Source organism: Streptopelia decaocto, assembly GCF_964273445.1.
Source record: "Streptopelia decaocto genome assembly, chromosome: 15".
Classification (NCBI taxonomy): domain Eukaryota; kingdom Metazoa; phylum Chordata; class Aves; order Columbiformes; family Columbidae; genus Streptopelia; species Streptopelia decaocto.
In genome coordinates this window covers 81,504-101,666 of record NC_138670.1, presented here as the reverse complement: position 1 = coordinate 101,666, position 20,163 = coordinate 81,504, and the positions used below count along the sequence as shown (strand labels likewise).

General features: G+C 39.3%; 1 protein-coding gene across 5 annotated transcripts in view; it reads left to right on the top strand.

Moving 5' to 3' along the window:
- GOLGA3 (golgin A3) overlaps positions 1-17,124 on the top strand; it is a 28,266-nt gene extending 11,142 nt beyond the window's left edge. For all 5 annotated transcript variants that reach the window (XM_082066063.1, XM_082066062.1, XM_082066059.1 and 2 more), the window contains 16 exons: positions 357-494; positions 1,436-1,597; positions 2,355-2,723; positions 3,936-4,013; positions 4,912-5,175; positions 5,758-5,852; positions 6,529-6,745; positions 7,439-7,582; positions 8,210-8,407; positions 9,088-9,204; positions 9,693-9,832; positions 10,620-10,752; positions 10,933-11,055; positions 11,416-11,580; positions 12,511-12,674; positions 15,459-17,124. In XM_082066063.1, the coding sequence (XP_081922189.1) occupies positions 357-494; positions 1,436-1,597; positions 2,355-2,723; positions 3,936-4,013; positions 4,912-5,175; positions 5,758-5,852; positions 6,529-6,745; positions 7,439-7,582; positions 8,210-8,407; positions 9,088-9,204; positions 9,693-9,832; positions 10,620-10,752; positions 10,933-11,055; positions 11,416-11,580; positions 12,511-12,674; positions 15,459-15,663 (2,712 nt within the window). In that variant the 3' untranslated portion in view covers positions 15,664-17,124. The remainder of the gene's footprint in view (positions 1-356; positions 495-1,435; positions 1,598-2,354; positions 2,724-3,935; positions 4,014-4,911; positions 5,176-5,757; positions 5,853-6,528; positions 6,746-7,438; positions 7,583-8,209; positions 8,408-9,087; positions 9,205-9,692; positions 9,833-10,619; positions 10,753-10,932; positions 11,056-11,415; positions 11,581-12,510; positions 12,675-15,458) is intronic.
- Positions 17,125-20,163: the final 3,039 nt, after the last annotated feature.

The window sequence follows — 20,163 nt, the reverse complement described above, 5'->3', positions numbered from 1 at the left end:
ATATGCTTTACTTGCATGTGGGAGGACTGATAATCTGTTCTTCTTACATGTTTGTTTTACCCAGAGGACACTGTTTATGAGCTTGGACAAGGGAGCCAGTCTCACTTGTGCATTCTTCAGGTGGAGAGCAGGCAGGGATGGTGTTTTGTTTTTCATCATGAGATTAGTTCACATTAAGGCTGAGGCATAAATTTAACCAAAACACTTTCTGTGGATGAAGGTCTGTAGTGCTGTGACAGTAGTAAATGACATAAGGCACAGATAGATTAAATGTGATTATATTTTTCTAAAATTCTTAAATTTGTTGGCCAAATTTGACTGTTAGTATTAATAGTTTATTTTTTTACTTCCTTTAGGCTGGGCAAATGACCCAAGCAGGTATGTTGGAACATCTCAAACTAGAGAATGTGACACTGTCTCAGCAGCTAACTGAAACCCAGCACAGATCCATTAAAGAGAAGGAACGCATTGCAGCACAGCTGCAAAATATTGAGGTACGGTTGTAGGTGGTCTTCATGAATTACATTCTGCTTAGGTTCTGTGTTTAGGTTTTGCTGAAGGATATTCTGGCAAAGTAACATAACTTCTTATGAATTGATTCAGCTGCTGCCTTATAAAAAGTTATTTCACAGCAAGTAAATATGAATGACATTACAAACAGTAAGAGGGAGCAAGGCCATGTATTTCCCATTGCAAGATGATACTTGCATTTTCAGCTCTGGTATTTGTTTCTATTTGAATTTTAAAGGTGGATGTAAGTGTTCTCCTTTGCCCAACTTTTTCAAGAGAAAACTTAATTGGAAGTTAATTTAAGTCAGTAGAGTGCTGCTTAAATGTGTGAAATTGCTCAGTACTCAGGTTTGTCCTTCCTGCTCTCCAGTTAGAGAGGGTGAGTAAAACCTGAAGTGCAGTACGCTGCCTTTTGAAGTACAGAACCTTAAATCCCATTGAATTTCGGTGACATTCCTGCTTCTAAGTCTCAAAGGGCAGTAAAGCGGCAGGTTAGTGGAAGCACCCCATCTCCTGCATTACTAATAGTGGTTGTGTAAATGACAGGAATGGCTATTTCACGGAGTAGCTACAGCATCCGAGGAATCTCTTTTGTTTCAGATTTTTTTTCCAAACAGCTTAATATTAATAAAGATTCTTTTTCTTTACATCTTGTTTCATCAATTTAAAAAGGACATGGTGTCATTAAAGACGAATTCAGATTGTCACAAGTATACAAGACATTCACTTTTATTTTGTGGTATCTTAAGTATATGAATGTGTGTGACTTCAGTAAAGACATAAAATTGTGTAAGATGGACATCAGAATTATTTGTGCTTGTGTCTTTTCTCTAGAAAATTTATTGATGATTTTATTTTCCTCTTTTTCTTGACTCTCCCTCTCCGTGGAAATTTTCAGAGTTGATTCCTTGCTCTTTCTGTGCAGGCTGACATGTTGGATCAAGAAGCTGCCTTCATGCAGATCCAGGAGGCTAAAACCATGGTGGAAGAAGACTTGCAGAGAAAACTAGAGGAGTTTGAGGATGAGAAAGAACAGCTTCAGAAAATGGCTGATTCTGCAGCAATGTTGGGGCAAGAATTGGAACAGGTAGAGTGTTGTTAAGCAATTTCCCAAGGGTTTCAGGAGAAATGCTTACATGGGTGAAAAAGCAATAGTAAATAGATCCTGAGCTCTAAATGTGTCTTAAAACCTGAAAGATTGCTGCAAAAATGAAGTCTGTATCAAAGTCATTCTGTCCCAGGTGAAAAGGCTCCCTTTTTCTCAACCATCTCTTTAACAGTACTGTTTTGAAATTTCAGAGCTACTGTCTTGTAGATGTTGGTTTGTTTGTTTGTTTTTAATGAATTCCTTATGTGATTATTCTGTGTGTAGACAAGAAGCATAGATCCGTGTTCCAAGTTGTTAGGCAGTCAGGATATCATTGTACCTTGTAACATTACAAAGGCAGCATGTCATGGGCTGGAAGGAGATGAAGTATGTAGTAGCTCAGTGTTATATTCCATGTAATTATATGGCACTATCATTAGCAATGCTGAATTTACCCCGTATAACTACCGTGTACACATTTTTCAAATAAAAATTTAGAATACTGTGAATCTTATTTAAGAATGTTTTACATTTGTCATTCTGGTCATTGCTTAGCCTGTAAGATTACAGATGCTGAAGGAGGCAGTTAATGCAATTAATAGAGTAAATAGAAGTGGCCTAAGAAAGTTAAAAATATTTTCAACTGCTATTTTCTCTTAGAAGCTAAAACAGTAGTTAAAATATTTTATTTTTATTAGAGAGCATTTGCAAAGAAAACATTCATCTTGTATTAATGTAAGCTTAAAATACTTCTCAGGTCAGGTTGACTGTGCATCAGCGAGATCTGCAGCTTGAATCTTTACAGCAAGAACACTTGGACCTAATGAAGCAATTCACTCTGATCCAAGAGACATTGCACACCAAAGAGCAGTCCCTGGATGACCTGCAAACACAGTATGATGAACTGAAGGCCAGATTAGAAGAGTTTCAAAGTGACGCTATTTCTAAAGATGACATGATCCAGTATTTGCAGAATGAGAAGATTGTCTTGGAAGTAGCTCTGCAGGCAGCAAAAACAAGCAAAGAGCAACTGGACAAAGGAGCAGTGCGCCTTGGAGAAGATAGAGAAGTAGCATCAGAAATCTTGGAACAGCTGAGGCAAGAAATGGCAATCACATCAAGCCAGGTAATGAATCCCTAAAAGCGTCTTATTAAAATAGCCGTTGCAGGGAAGTATTGCCACAGGCACGTGGTAGGGTCAGTTACATGAGAGGAGATGGTACACATGAGTTTCTTCACATCTGTAGTTGTGAGATTCAGATAGTGGGAATATTTTAATCAGTTCTCTCATCTTTTACTGTTGGTAAACTATCTGGCAATTTACGTCCTGTTACATCCTTGATGAGCTTACAGTTTAATATCCCTTAATATCTACATATGTTTATGTGCTTGTGTGGTATGGGGTGGGAAGCTGAGGTCGATCTTATTCTCTTTCCAAGAGCCACCATCTTTCTGAAGTCTACTGGTTTTTAAAAGTTACAATTTTGAGTACAGATCACATTTTTGGAAGTGGATTTTTTGGGTGCTCCTTTTCAGTGGCACTGTGAACCAAACATTTTTCCTTATGCTGTACTTTGGTGCTGTTTAATTGTGCCTTTTCTCTTGAAACAGTATACCAGGGTTTGCTTTTTCATATTGTTGTATAGCAGCTGAGGCTCATTTCTACTCACTGAACTATTTTACAAGATCAAGCCTCATGCATATCCTTATTTTTTTGTGTCTGCTTTAAATTCTGGTGACTCTTCCTTTCACACCTTGGTTTTATAGTCATGTATGCTCTGTATCTTTTAGAGCATCCAAGCTGCATAACAAGAGCTTTCTTTTTGAATCCTGGTAATGACGACTGCCAGGTAGTCTTCAGAGGTTTCTTCTGAAGATAGTAATAGGACTTGATAGTATTATCAATAAAGTATTGAAAAACTATGGAAATATGCCTAACATAAAGATTGTGGTGTTTTTTTTCCTTCAAAGTACCAGCTGGTTTCTTCATTTGATCATCATGTATATGTGAATAGGTGCCATCTGGATACAAGATATGTGCACTAGTGTTGTGTACTAAAACTTTAATGGCAGGATGTTAAGGGGACTTCATGCAGTCCTGAGGGTTGACAAGGCTCGCTCTGTGGCGACCTGAGTGAATGTATTTCTGTATGAAACCTTGTAGTGTTATCTGCCAGTACCATTGAGATGCCTAGTCAGAAACAGGACCCTCATTAGATTAGGGAATTGGTACAGGAATAACAAAAGATACTGCCACTGCTTGAAATAACATAGAGTATGATGTTTGGCATGTAAAACAAAGTGTTTGTATGTTGTTTGCTTTTTTTTCTTCTGGCAGGTGGAAAATCTGCAACAAGAAAATTCCAGCCTTAAAAAACAGGTTCAAAAAGTGAAAGAACAGTTCCTGCAGCAGAAGGTGAGCAAAAGCATACTATGGCAAAGAAATAAACCCAAGGAGTATACTTGTTTTTTCACAGTGAAGGCACGTTCTTCTGAGGGCTTTGTGGAAACTTGCATCAATTATCTGTGCCAAAGAACTTTGTGACATAATTACACAGTTTCTGTATTTTACACAGTTGAATTTTTACCTGTAACTAACACAAAAGGAGATCCACCAACCAGTTCATGCTTTCATTGGACTTTCAGGTTTTCTTTTGCAAAAAGCACTCAAAAATCTTCAAGTGTTGTCATTTTCCTTCAGCTTTGAAAAACGATAGTTGCTTCAGTAATTTGAAATTAAGTGCTTTATTGCAAATTTTATTCTGAATTTACACACTTTTGAAACAGTAATTTAAAATTGATCTGTCATTAGTGTTGCCGTGTGTCTTATGTAGAGGGTGGCACCATTAATTTACTGCTTGATTGCTGATTAACCTAATGCCAAATGTTGTTTTAGCTCATCAAGTTTAGGTTTGGGAAGGCTGTTGAAATTGTCAGTCACAGTTAAGCCCTCTTGTCACGGCAGAAGTTATTAATTGTGTGCATGGGAGGGTTAATTTTTTGCAATTAGTTTAGTTTAAAAAAAATGGAATGTGATTAGTGCAGTTCAATAAGGAATGTGAAGACTATCCCATACTGTTATAAACGTTTTTACTCTGAGGTTGAGAACTGCTGATACATAGCGGTGTTTTATATATGAGCTTACCTAAAAATCTTTGGAACGGAGTAAATATGTTACAGAAGATGATGCTGGTTTGTATTCTTTGACACCCCCAACTAAAAGAATATCAGTAAATACTTTATAGTAAGCTATTTTTAAACTTGTAAAGCTGTAAGAGAGGTGATACTGTCCTCCTGAAACTCTTCTCTCTCAGGTAATGGTGGAAGCGTATCGAAGAGATGCAAGTTCTAAGGACCAGCTGATTAGCGAACTGAAAGCTACAAAGAAACGGCTGGACTCAGAAGTGAAAGAATTAAGACAAGAGCTACTGAAAATTCAAATAGAAAAACAGTCACTAGAATCTGAACATTCAAAACTACAGAAGGAAGCATCTCAGGTTCACCAGCAGATGGTGGAAATAGAAAATAATCTTCAGTCAGTGCAGAAGGAACGAAACGATATGGAAACATGTCTACAGGTATGGAAGGTGTTAAGCTTTGGACTTTGAGAGTGTTACAGCCAGGATACGTTGCTACATCTGTTAACTTTGGAAATAAACAGATGGACAACTTGCAAGTTAAGGTTTGTGGCTACATATTTAATATTGTCTAGACATTTGAGTATATGCCTACCAAAATTGTGTAAATATGTGGTTGCTTATTAACATGTCGTGTAAGTAAGTGGGGAGAAGCATGCTACAGGAATGGTAGAGGTGTGATGTGGAAGCACTTTCCTTGGTCTCAAAGTGAACTCCATCTGAGAACAAAGGCCATACATGTTCATATGTGTTGTCATAGAATCATAGAATGTCCCGAGTTGGAAGGGACCCACAAGGAACACTGAGTCCAACTGTTCCTCCACCGTGTTATGGTGGTGGCCACAAAGGGAAGAATTAAAGAAGAAAAAGAAGGGAAAGAGAAAGGAGAGCGAGAGTGCCTTGGAGCAGTTTCCATTTAGAGGTGTTAGTATTTTTGAAACTTCATGCTTATTCTTTTATAAGAAAACATAGAGCAAACATGCTTTTGTTCTTACTCTCATGGCTACTTTTTTCCTTCTTAAGTCTTTGCAGTTTGATAAGGAACAAATGGCGTCTCTTGCTGAGGCAAATCAGGCATTAAAACAACAAGTAGAACAAATGCAAGAAGAAGCAAAAAAGTAAGTCTGTTCTTTTAGCACAGACAAAAGAACTGTTTTACGTATTTACCATTTTAGTAGTCACTCTGTTCCTATTCCCCGGTCTTGTCTTTGAGAAATTGACTCGGAGAGTCATAGTGTCATATCCATGGCAAAGTGTTGATTGTGTGCTACACGTGTTGCAGCTTCGCCTCTGATTCACTTATGCTTTTAAACAACAGTATATGTCATACAACATACATATTGGAGCTAATCCTGATTGCCATTCAGTAGCTTGAATATTGGCATTAATGAGAACCATTTTTATCTTCCACTGCTGATCACAGGGTTTTTGTGATACTTGACATATCCACCAAGGGTCTCGGATCAGATTAGATTATTACTTTAATTCTGTGTTGTTTTTAGAGAGGGTAGTATATATTCCTTCATAATGGAGTTTTTGTAATTCTGGTAAAGACCCCTTAATTACTGTAAGTATTTTCTTAGAATGTTACCAAGAGTCTTCAAGGTACTGTCTTGCAAACAGCCAAATTGTACCATACCAGCCAAAGGCTTTCTCCAATGAGATGGGTGACTCTGGGACAATGTGAGAGAAATGGATGTCAGGTTCTGTTGGGCCATGTTAAAATTAGTCTTTTAGTACTGTTTTCAGGCAGTTTTTGTTTTTACCTGATGTTTTGTTTTCCTTTCACTCCAGGGCCATTACGGAGCAGAAACAGAAAATGAAGCGTCTAGGGTCAGATCTGACCAGTGCTCAGAAAGAGATGAAAGCAAAACATAAAGCCTATGAGAATGCAGTTGGCATTCTTAGTCGTCGGCTACAGGAATCTCTCGCTGCAAAGGAATCTGCTGAAGCAGAGCTGAGCAAACTAAAAGCACAAATCACTGACAGTGGAAACAACCGTATTTCTCAAGTATGCAGATATCTTTTAACATTGTTAGTACAAAGACAGAGCTATCTTGTTGTTAAATATAAGTCTTGAAATATTATTTTACACTGAAGTGATGAAAATATTTGGAATATAAAGCTAGATAAGAACATGTTGTCAGTGTTCTAAGCACTGAGAATTTCCTTAACCACATTTGAAAGAGGTGATTTGGCAAGCTTTGCTGTACTTGTTTTTCTTTTAATTTTACTTGTATCTTTCAGATTACTGATTGTAATCCAAGATCATGAGGATGATCAGCCTTAATGCTAAATTTCCTGGTTAATTTTTATTGTTGATTTGGTATTTGGTTGTGTGGGGTTTTTTTTGTTTTTGAAAGGCTCAGCATCTGAAGATTTTTTTCAATATTCTAGCTCTTACTGCTTTTTTTTTCCTCATTGAGAGTTAAAAGTTCTTCAGCCTGGTCATAATTTACTCATATATGTTATGCCTGTGATAAGAAAATCAGTTTATTGGGGGAAGCTCCAATTCCTTGGATCAATGGAACAAGATATCAAATACACTAACAGCAGTAGTGAGCGTGGAAAGCTCTGAGCAAGACCTTTACATTAAGCACTAGCACCTCATTTAATATTTGCTAGAGAAGTGGATGTTTTAACAGCAAAAAAATTACTCCTGTAGATGGGTGATATATTAATCATACTCATGGTCTGTCTTTAGGAAAGGATTCAAGCTCTGGAGACAGAATTGCAAACTGTTTGCAGCAGTAAGTTGATGCTGGAAAAAGAGCTGCAAGAAGTGATTTCACTTACCAGCCAGGAGCTTGAAGAATACAGAGAGAAAGTGCTGGAACTTGAGGATGAGGTGATTGCTTGAATTTGCACAGTCGATGGGAAGATGGCAGTAAATAGTGCCTGAGAGGCAGGGAGAAATTTTAGTACCATAATTTTATTACAACAGTGCAGGAAATTAGAATCTTACATAGGAAGTGGCAGTGCCATGATGTTTCCTAATTTTACTGCCCTGTGGTTTCATGAATCGTTGTCGTATAGCGGAAAAGAAGACGTGAGAGAAGAGTAGTTCCTGTATTAGATACCAGCAGTGTCTGGTCATGAGACAGTGGGCCTGCACGAATCATTGTCTTTTGAAACTATTTGGAGTCATGGATGCTCAGTGACTTTGAGCACAGGGTGGTGGTGTTCAGCTGCAGAGTTTCAGAAAAAATACATATATATATATATATGTATCAGCTACTCTTGACCTGCACCTGAACAGTACTCATGGATTCGGCTTTCTGGGAATCATTTTAGTCTTCCAAAATTAAAAAAACCAACACCTAACTGAACTTATTTTGAAGTGTTCATTTTGGGGAAAAAAAACCCAAAAAATTCCACTCTAGGAAAGCAAGATACTTAATGAGTTTAGCTTCCAATTTTCTGTGGTAGTAATCTGGAATGGCTTGGTTCTGTTTGTTTTTTTCTTTGGCTATAGCTTCAGGAATCTAGAGGCTTCAGGAAGAAGATAAAACGCTTAGAAGAAGTTAATAAGAAGTTGGCCCTTGAACTAGAGCACGAACGCGGAAAACTTACGGGTCTTAGTCAGTCCAACGCTGCTTTGAGGGAGCACAACAATATCCTAGAAACAGCGTTAGCAAAAAGAGAGGCAGACTTGGTACAGCTGAATCTACAGGTATCTGACCTTTTGATATAATACCTTAAGAAAGGGATTAGCTCATATTTATGATAGCAGGACGTAGACATCTTCAGTTGTATGATACAAAGTTGGTGCATTTTCTCCAGATCTGGGTCTCCCGTGTGTTGCACAACAGCAGTATTAAAGGGGGCCAAACGTGAGATCAGAAATGAGACTTTTCACCAAACAGTGCTGTTTCTTTGGAGGGAAAAAAATCACAGTAAAATATTTGCAACAGTGAAAGTGTGACTCTGTTAAGTTAGCTGGAACATACAAACAGTGCTACACACGCATTCATTGAGATGAGGCGTTTAAAAGGCGTAGATGAGGTTCTTAGGGACGTGGTTTAGTGCCAGTGCTAGGTTAACGGTTGGACTCTGATCTTGAGAGTCTCTTCCAACCCAAATGATTCTATGATGCTATCAATGATTTTTATGCCAGTAGTAGTAATGCATTGCCATTTGCTTGTACCTCACGAATCTAAGCGATGAGCTCCCCTTTAACCATAACTACTTCTAAGGTTGAAGGGGTGCCATGAGGAAAGCGGTATCAGTGAACAGCAGAGAGAATTATTGCAATCCCTGCATTGGCTTGTGTTTATTTTTCCTTTATTGGCATTTCTGGTCTTCCAGTGAGCCCACGCAAAATATGTGTTTGTTTTTTGCGATGTGATACAGGTTCAGGCAGTCCTAAAGCGGAAAGAGGAAGAGGACCAGCAAACGCAACAACTTATTCAAGCTTTACAGGCTTCCTTAGAGAAAGAAAAGGCCAAAGTTAGAGACCTTAAGAAACAGGTAATGGCTCGTCTTTTGTTTTATTTACTTAAAAGGTGATTTAAATGTAAAATATTTTAAAAGTAGCTTGAAACAAAATCTATGCTTCGTAATAGACTGCTCTGTCGTGATGGCCAGCAGCTGAAGGAGGAGTTGATGTCTTTTCTGTTGTGCCCTGTGTTAAACATACTCATTGACTACCAGGAAAGTTCCATTCTGACTTGTAATGCATGGGACATACCCCGAAGTGATGCTACTTCATCCAGAAATTCACGATGAAAAAGCAGTATAGCAGACATGCTTCTTCCATTATATATAGTTATCAACTGCCATTAGCATGAGTAGGGGTAACAACACTAATCATACGTTTTTTGGACAAGAAGAGAAGTGTCGACAGCTGCACAACTTCTTTCTTGATTTGTTTCATACCCCTTTAGTCAAGCTCCCTTTGATGTACCTACAGTGAGTGATAAAACAAAGAAAAATTGCTGCTTTTTTTTTCCTGGTAGGAAGCAGCTGCCAAAGCAGATGCCGCACATAACCGCCGTCATTACAGAGCTGCCATGCTTGAGCTCAGTGAAATCAAGAAAGAGCTACATGCCAAAGAAACGCTTGTTCAGGCCCTTCAGGCTGAAGTGGACAAACTGCGGTAAGTGTATGTCCAAGTTCTTAGAGAATAGTAAATAAAACAAATCCTCTGAAAAAGACACACATTAGTGAATTTTTGGTTTTGCTACTCTGTGGCGGATTATGTTGAAATGTATCCCAGCTGACCCTGACCATAAGATGCATGTTGAGACTCTAGAATACTTGCAATTTTCTGTTCCTTCATAATTCAGGTAGACCTGAAGTGTACACTGTATTTAGGGTTCAGCATCTGCTTTTTTTACTGTTTCAACACAGATTTTTACTATTTCACGTTACCAGTAAGAATTAACACTTCATATATATTCTATTATTCTTCTCTCTACCACATCTCTGAGGAACTACACAGAGGATGAATTTTATTTTTTTAATATATTCCACAATATATTCAAATTCAATTTTTTCCTTGTATAGAAGGTGTGTTCTTGAGTTATAAGAAATTGTCAGACCTCCGTGAGAATGGATATAGTGTTAACCGTATTCCTCTTAAAACAAAAGCAAAATTGCTGACAGGTTTTTGGTTTGATTTTTACTGTGTAATCTTTTGTTTGTAACTGGACTGTTACTACTGCTCAAGGGATTTTTTTCGATATGTAATGATCTATTCATGCATCTGTCTCACATAAAAGCTTTTTGTGACTTGACCCTTGCTGTGAATGTGTTGGTAAAGCTATAACTAACTAGGTCCCATGCACTGTCACATCACTTACAGCTACATAGCTAACCCAGCGTAGTATTTGTTTTAAAGGACAGATTGAATAACTGCTGTATCTGTTAATTCTGCTGCGCAGGGTGGAGGACGAAAAACATTCCCAGGAGGTATCACAGTTTCAGCAAGAGCTTGCAGAAGCCAGGTCTCAGCTCCAGTTTCTGCAGAAGACACTGGATGACAAGCTTAGTGAACAGCCTGTAGTGAGCCAAGAGGTAAAAATTGCACACTTACTGTGTTTATCCTTATTTATGGTGTACTATATTACTTAATTTGTCTATAATTCAATATTTTTAATGAAGTTTTGCTAGAACCAGGAAGGGTTCATGAGACATTTTCTAGTTGACTGCACCTATAGATAATTCTAAATATACTTTCTCCCCCCACCACGGCAGGTGGAAGACCTCAAGTGGGAAGTAGAACGGAAAGAAAGAGAAATTGAAACACTTAAGCAGCAGCTGGATATGGGTGAACAGCGCAGCCACAAGGAATTAGAAGGGATACAGGTTGTCTTGCAGGTATTTAATCTAGCTGGTGGAGATCTAATGAATAACTGGTACCACTGGGGAGGGTGGAGGGGAGGGGCAATTAAAACAATATTATTTTGTTTAAAAGCATATTTACTGATATTTTTCTGATGCACTTTTAATATAAATTTTTATTCAGAAAAGCTTAGTCACTGTGTGTTTGCAGTGTCTTCACTTAGTTTTACTTTGTGCTGATAGCTTCTTATTTCTTTGACCATATGCTTTTAAAATAGACTACTGACCTTTTTTATCTATTTCTGGTTACTGAAAAAAATGACCAAAACCATTAGTTGGCTGGAATTTTTATACTGTTGCTCTGAATCACCTTGATTTTTTTCTTTTCCCATTTAGAATATTAAGACTGAGTTGGAAATGGTGAGGGAAGACTTGTCAGTGACTCAGAAGGATAAGTTTATGCTGCAGGCTAAAGTGAGTGAGCTGAAGAACAGCATGAAGTCACTGCTGCAGCAGAACCAGCAACTGAAGTTGGACCTGAAGCATGACAAGATGAAGAAGGTATTTAAATAGGAAGAATACACATAGTGCGATACCAGAAAATACTCTGCCGCAGGAAACCTGGTGAAAACTCTGAACTGAAATGCCTGCCTGTGATGCAGACTTACTGATGTTCTGGTATTTAAATGATAAATGCAGGAAGATGTGCAGGCAAAAGTAATTGTACTGATCTTGACTTCCCACCTGTTACTTCAGATATCTTTTTGTTTAGCTTATGATCTTACATTTACATTTTGACTTAAAATAATACAGTTTAAAAAGTAGCACTTAAATAATGCATCATGGGCAAATATGGAATTAATACCTTCTTGTAGTTAATACCTTCTTAATGTTCATGTGTCTGTCCTCTCCTTCTGAAGGTAACTTAGTGGCTTCCTTGAGTTTTCTGATTTGCTACTGGTACACAGAAAATGCAGTAATACTACACCTCTTGCTATTTCCCTCCCTGAAGTAATTCTCTCACTTAGTGAGACGAAATTTGTATGGAAGCTTCCATTTCATTGTTTTAGACGTCGGTACTGATGCCCCATTCTGCAGCCTCCAGAATTTCCAAAAGGATTTATTTGCTTGTACTTAACTGATTTTTTTTTTTTTTTTCCTGAATTGTTCTCTTAACTATACTTAGAGTGTTACTAAAATTTGTTTTGAAGATCCAAGTAATTTGCTTTAAATTCATCCTGTCTTATTTCTTTTGTAGGGTGAGTTCTCGAGTAGGTCCTTCTAGATGCTGTTTGTTTACTTCTGAGCATGGCTAGCAGATGACATTAGGTTGGGAACTTTTGCTTGTGACACATGAGACTTAACATGAATGTACTTCTGATTCTTGCTCTGTAATGCAGCTGTGCACCAGTAGTGTGATGTGAGACTTTCTACGTGGTAAAAATGGTTTTGATTAAATAACTTAATTGCATTTCTGTCTCTTTTAACCAGAGGAAGGAATTGAAAGGAGAGAACAACTCTTCAAGTCCTGTGACTCCAGTCAAGATTCCTGATTGTCCAGTGCCTGCTGCCTTGCTGGAAGAACTGTTGAAACCACCAACGGCTGTGAGCAAGGAGCCTTTAAAAAATCTGAACAGCTGTCTCCAGCAGTTGAAGTATGACCTGTTATTTTCAACCATATTAAATAATCTTAAACATGTTTCCAAGAAACCAGCTGCCAGCCTAGGGAAAAAAGGATTTGTGAAGTGAAGTCTTTTCTTCTTACTGGGACTACATTTAGGATAGTAGGATGTTCTGTCATTGTAAGTCCTTGCTTATGTAATAGTGGAAGAAGCCTTTTCAATGAACTGGACGAAATGTCCATCCTAAATTGTAAACAGTAGAACAAACCAGAAACAGCTATTTCTAATTGTTCTTGCTGGTGGAAACACTGGTGTTTCTCTCTCTTCACAGCATCAAAAAGGCTGCTCTTGATAGGAGCCCAGGCAGTGTGTTAATAAGAAATCTCAGCAGAGGAAGTTAATTCTGCCAGAAATAAGTTTTCAGATCTTCTCTGATGAGGTTGCCCGGCCTTCTTAGAATTAAACCTGGCGAGAGGGGTCAAGGACAACTGGAAGAGCTTTTTCCAATATGTGGCAGACAAAACTAACACCAGAGGCAATGTAGGCCCACTGATGAACGAGGTGGGTGCCCTGGTGACAGAAGATACATAAGATATGGAGAAGAGTTACTGAATGCCTTCTTTGTCTCTGTCTGCTCTGCCGGGGGCTGTCCTGAGGAGCCCCGCACCACTGAGGCCCCAGAGGAAGGCAGGACAATGGAGGAGTTTGCCTGGGTTGATGAGGACTGGGTTAGGGAGCAGTTAAGCAATCTGGACATCCATAAATCCATGGGTCTGGATGGGATGCACCCATGGGTGCTGAGGGAGCTGGCTGAGGTCATTGCTGGACCACTCTCCATCACCTTTGCCAAGTCTTGGGAAACGGGAGAGGTGCCTGAGGACTGGAGGAAAGCAAATGTTACTCCAGTCTTCAAAAAGGGCAAGAAGGAGGACCCGGGTAACTCTAGACCGGTCAGCCTCACCTCCATCCCTGGGAAACTGATGGAACAACTTCTCCTTGGTGCCATCTCAAGAGAAAAGAGGGTCATTAGGGGCAGTCAACACGGCTTCACCAAGGGGAAGTCATGCTTGACCAACCTCATTGACTGTTATGAGGACATAACAAGATGGATGGATGATGGCAGAGCGGTGGACGTGATCTGCCGTGACGTGAGTAAGGCATATGACCCAGTCTCCCCCAGCATCCTCACAGCTAAACTGAGGGAGTGCGGTCTGGACAATCGGGTAGTGAGGTAACTGTGAACTGGCTGAAGAGAAGAAGCCAGAGAGTCGTGGTCAATGGGGCAGAGTCCAGTTGAGGCCTGGATCTAGTGCAGTGCCTCAGGGGTCAGTGCTGGGGCCGGTATTATTCAATATGTTCATCAACGATTTGGACGAGGGAACAGAGTGACTGTCAGCAAGTTTGATGACACCAAGCTGGGAGGAGTGGCTGTCAAGCCAGAAGGCTCTGCTGCCATCCAGAGACCTGGACAGGCTGGAGAGTTGGACGGGGAAACATTTAACGAAATATAACAAAGGCAAGTGTAGAGTCTTGAATCTCGGCAGGAACAACCCCAGGTTCCAGTGTAAGTTGGGGAATGACCCATTAGAGAGCAGTGTAGGGGAAAGGGACCTGGAGGTCCTGGGGACAGCACCGGGACCATGAGCCAGCACTGTGCCCTTGTGGCCAGGAAGCCAATGGTACCTGGGGTGGGTTAGAAGGGGGTGGTCAGTAGGTCAGAGAGGTTCTCCTGCCCCTCTGCTCTGCCCTGGTGAGACCACACCTGGAATCTTGTGTCCAGTTGTGGCCCCTCAGTTCCAGCAGGACAGGGAACTGCTGCAGAGAGTCCAGCGCAGCCACCAAGATGCTGAAGGGAGTGGAGCATCTCCCGTGTGAGGAAAGGCTGAGGGAGCTGGGGCTCTTTAGCTTGGAGGAGATGGAGGGGTGACTCATTAATGTTTACAGATATATGAAGGGTGAGTGTCAGGAGGATGGAGCCAGGCTCTTCTCGGTGACAACCAATGATAGGACAAGGGGTAATGGGTTCAAACTGGAACACAAAAGGTTCCACTTAAATTTGAGAAGAAATTTCTTCTCAGTGAGGGTGGCAGAGCCTGGCCCAGGCTGCCCAGGGAGGTTGTGGAGTCTCCTTCTCTGCAGACATTCCAACCCGCCTGGACACCTTCCTGTGTAACCTCAGCTGGGTGTTCGTGCTCCGGGGGGATTGCACTGGATGAGCTTTTGAGGTCCCTTCCAATCCCTGACATTCTGGGATTCTGTGAGATTCTGAGCAGGAAAGTTACAACTTCAGGAAGACGTGGAGTTCACGTTATTAGAACTGAGCTGCTCTTGTCACCTCTGTTGATGTTTAAGGGGAGCGACCTGTGATTATGTTCTGTGATCCTGTATTACCAGACTAGTCCCTTTGCTAAGTTGGTGTCTAAATTCATAAAGTGTTTATCTGATTACTTTTCGCTGCTACTTTCCTCACCTCTACCTCCCATGTTGTCTTCTATACCTGGAGTACTACGTTCATCAGGTTGCAGTCACTAAATGCCTTTTCTGATGGAACAGTGCTGCATCATCCCTGGCAAGGAGTATGTGCAGCCAAGTTGCTGCTGCATTATTGGCCCTTATTTTTGAATTAAGCATATTGTATTTGTTTCGCCCTTAAATTTGAGAAAGACAAAGCTTCCTGTAGACTTCTTTATTTTGTATACAGCTGTAGCTTAGATAGACTCAGAGTAGCTGTCAAGAATAAGAAATGTAATTTTCCGATCTTGCAGTTAGCTTTCTGCTTGTTAATTTTTGCCTTTTTGTTCTCAATACTTTCAAAAGGCAAGAAATGGACAGCCTGCAGCGTCAGATGGAGGAACACACCATTACAGTACATGAATCAATGTCTTCGTGGACTCAGATTGAGGGGCAGCTGATGGACCTTACCTCTACCAGTCCTGCAACTGCATCAGACCAGGAGATTCCTACTGTAGAAGAAAAGAAACAGAATTGTAGTGTTAGTGACAAGGAAGCTTGTACACTATAACCTCCTTATTAGTTGTCTTTCTTCCTATTGATTTAAGTATGTTAACAAATCTTTATCAAAATTATTTATTTATTTCATTTCTAATATGGTGTTCAGACTTGTGCTTTTGCCTGTAGAAGCAAAGGGCATGGTTTTGAGAAAATGGTGTAATAATAAATGCATAACATGCTATTCCAAGGGTTTGTTTGAAACCTTACCACGATGATTCTGTTATGTTGGGGACTGCCAGGTGGTAAACCTAGCTCACTTTGGGATTCAGTAAGAGATTCAGATGAAGGTTTAAGATGAGGCCAAGAGGAGCATCTGTTTCCGGGTCTGGTTTTGTTCGATCTGTGTGAGTTTGGTAAGGAATGACTCTTAATTATGTCACATCTGGGTTTTGGTGGTGTGTGTGTGTTTTTTGTTGTGTGTGTGTTTGTTTTTAATTTGGTGGTGGTGTTTTCCCCTGTCTTGGGTTGTATCCAAATCACAGGTAAAAATAGGTTCTGCTCATGTTCAGCCATTAGCAGTGGTTGAGAATTGGGTATTTTCATCATCCTCTCTTCCCTCGTATCATCTCTTATTCTTGAAATTCAGATTATAGATACCTATATTTAAAGAAAAGAAATTAATTTGAAGCCATTTCTAGTTATGAAGGTGACCTGTGACCTATGGCAAAAGAAATAAGACTGTGAAGACAAGCAATGCAGACCAGTTCCTATCTTTGACAGATTTGCCTGGGATGTTTTCTTAAGTGTCAGTTTTCCTCTTACAGTTGCAGGCCAGTAGGGAACTTTGCTTCACTGCACAAACACTTCTTGCACCTTTTTAGTTCAACTTTTGAAGTAGACACGCTTGAAAAAGGTATGTGTGTAATATATATATATATAAGAAAAAAATAGTAATTTTCTCACTTGAAAATCTTTTATTATGCTTATGTACTGTAAGTTAAGGCTGACATGAGGGGTTTTTGTTACTGTCATTGTTTTAATGTTACATTTAAGTTTGCTGAAATGGCTTAGGGAAATTAGCCCCTAAAGTCAGAGCTTTTAGAAATATAATTATTTTATTTTAAAAGAAAAAATTATAATGCCTGTACCATTGTTTTAATTAGCTTTATCTTCTCCTACACACTTCCCCTACTTTTTGTACCCTGTATTACAAGGTGTCCACCATGAACGGAAGTGTTGGTCCTATGGCAGCTCCTCTGCAGAGCACCTTGGCTAGTTTATTACTAAAGCAGTCCACATTAGATTCCTGCACCTTTGATCGCGTTGCTCCATGTGGCCCATAGCGCAGCGATAAGCCCGCCCTCTCTTCATTCAAAAACTCAGCGTGGAGGGACTGCTTCACCCTTGTGCTAAGTGCTGAGGCACAAATCAAAGCATATGTGACAGATTATTTGGAAGATTTAGTGGCAACTCATGTACTAGTGTGTTTTTTGTCTTTAAAACATAAATAAAATAGCTCAATTATATCCACTATAGGTTTGTGTTTAAAAAAAAAAACAAACAAAACCCAACAAAACAAAAAACAAACACAACAAAAAAACAACAAGAACAAGTAGATTAAGTGGATGGTGGGAGCAGGGGGAGAAGTCTATGTATTTTTCCAAAGAGACTTTTGCAGCTTTTGGATGGATTTGGTTGGTTGGGGAGGAAATTATTGCAGTTAGCTTAGCAGTAGGGCGAAAAATAAGCAAACAAACAAAAACCCCCATATTTAACCCCCCCATATTTATCTGAAGACTGATTTCTCATAATTACCAATTCAAGCTCTAGTTCAGTTGAACACTTTGCACCTAAAGTGTCTATACTGACTGATTTAATGCCCCTCAGCTACTGGATTTTACCTTACATTTTATTGGGATCAAAGTCAAGTGATGCTAAAAGGTTTTGAAATTGGTGAAGGAAGAAATGCATTAGTGTGGCATTAAGTGCCCATCATACAGAATTACCAAACAATTCAAAGAAAACTCAAAAGCCTTACAGACTAGCTTAGACATGTTCATGTCTGCATACTGCTGTAGTCTACTTTGCAGAGTAAATGGTCCTGAGTGTCTTGCTGCTGTCATGTTCCTGAAGTTGCTTGTATATTAAGCTTGAAGAAAAAAAAAATGCAGTATTGTAAAAGAACAAAATTAAAACTACATAATGAATAATAGATTCAGTACAAAACAGTTATCAAACATTCAGATTTTTAAATAAAATAACACCTGTGCAGCGTTCATGTTGCTGTTCATTTTGGTAAATACATTGCCTACAGTTAGGAATCCATTATGTTTTAATCTCTTGAATTAGGCAACAGTTGTATGGATACAGGTTTTTTTAAGGTATAAATGAAGCCATAATTGTTAGAAACCTTCATAGTTCTTCGGAATGTCTGCTCTCCTTTTCATATCAATAATCATGCTGCATTCTGTGTTCAGTGCAGTGCTGCATTTTCTCATTAGCTCCTTGTAAAGACACCTGAGCTTATACAATCAAGTAGCCTTGTCTGCATGTTTTTCCTTTTAAAGCTGAGGGAGCTGTTGTGAAGTGCTCGGATTAGATTTCTGCATTGACCCAGCTGTTGCTGAGAGCACCTGGACACTAGGGATTTTCATTTTATATTTACCAGGTGTTTCTTCTAGAAACAGAAGCACCGTGTCATTTTAAGTACAGGAAGGACAGGTGGTGAGACTTGAGGGTCTAAATCCAGTGAGGTACTAAGCCAAGTTATAGACGTCACTGGGAAGCCTTCTAGAAGGAGCGTGCAGCATGTGGTAAAAGCAAAGCCTTTTCTTTGAAGCGTATCAGCCCAGAGAAATAGTTGCTGTTTTATTAAAAAGCCTCACCCTGAGGCTGAGCATACTTGCACTACAAAGCTTCAGTTCTCTGCTCTCTAGGCAATAAAATAAACGGGGTAGGAATGAAAACTGCTTCCCCCCGCCAAATACATCAGAGGAAAACCAGTGCCTCGTTAACACTGGTGTGGTTTCAGAAACTGAAAAATACTATTTAGAATTTTTCTTTTTTTTCAAGCACTGCAATAGAATGTATTTTCTATGTCTGGTTCTTCAGTGGTTGCTACCTACTAAACCAAGTCTTTTTGATGAAGGAGAAATGTCACTAATGTGAGAATGTTTCCCAAGTGATGAAAGTTGGTAAATGCTGCAGGATTACTTTTTGAGATGCTATTGGTTTTTTGAGGACTTTTGAAAAATTGTTTATTTAAAAACCAATCAAAAGACACAACAAAAAAAACAGCAAACCCTACAGTGGAAAAAAAATGTTACTTACTGAGTCTCTGGTATTGCTGAACATTGCTTAATACTCCATTCTATGGTCTTCCAGATTTCTTGGAAATATTTGTGCACTGTATTGGGATCAGCTGAGCCCCTTATCCACTCATGCAAAGAGAGGATCTGATCCCATACTGTTTGTTCAGGCAATATCCTCGCTGAAATCTATGAGAATGTCACATATGTAAAGAGTAGAGTAATATTCAGAATGAAGGTTCTAGTGCTCCTATTGCCATGGATTACTTAGTCCTCCTTAGGGGAGTGAACTGCAGTGGCATGGGTGGTGTGATGCTGGTTATGACAACATTGAAGGTGCACTTGGGACAGTTAGTATTATCGTTATAAATTTAAATTAAAGATGACATTCACTACTGGTGAAGCAAAAGCTTGTGGTGTGTGCTTTATTAACTGTGCTGGGGAAGTGTGAATAGTTGCATGAAACTTGCTGTGACCAGAGCCTTTAAATATTTTCATGTGAAAGCAATTACAGTCCAAAGTAATTACTAATGCTTACCAGCTGTCATCTGCTCACTCTTCTCTTCTACTAACCTGTATCGCTTCAGTCTTGGGCAGTAGGGCAGCCTGATCTCCAATACAGATGCACGCCTTTCTAAGAGAGAGAAATATCTTCTGGATATCGTGAAGAAAATATTGTATGTTTTATACATGACATTCAGTAGGTCTGCGTAGGCCATATTTGTAACGATAGGAGTTTGTAATTTCATGTTCTTGAGTGGATAACCCAGGGGATGGAGGAGTTACACTATGTACAATCAGTGTTTATGATCATACAAAGCATATTGATTATAAAAATAATGTGCATAGGAATTCCTTGGAAAGTTTTGTGCAATAAACTATTTTTGGTAAAGGGCTCCATGTTGGTTTTGCTTTTAAAGAGAAATTGATAGCATCTTTTTTTTTGGTTTTGGACAGTAATTTTTATGTTTAGGATTCTCAACATGCTGAACCTTAAAGGAAAAAAACCCAACCCTTTATTTTGAAAGGCTACATTATTGCATGTTGACTTTTCACTGATTTTTATACATCTGAAATTTGATTGTGCTTCTATTTCCATTACATTTGCTTTTTCTCAGTTTGCTGAACATGTTCAAAATAATGAGTGTGTTTGCCTTGGCCTGAATTTACCAACATCTTAAGTTTGCATGTTCAAAATGCCACGATGGAGACATGTCACCTTGGTTATAAATTAGCCACTTGCCATGACGAAGAGAGAAATT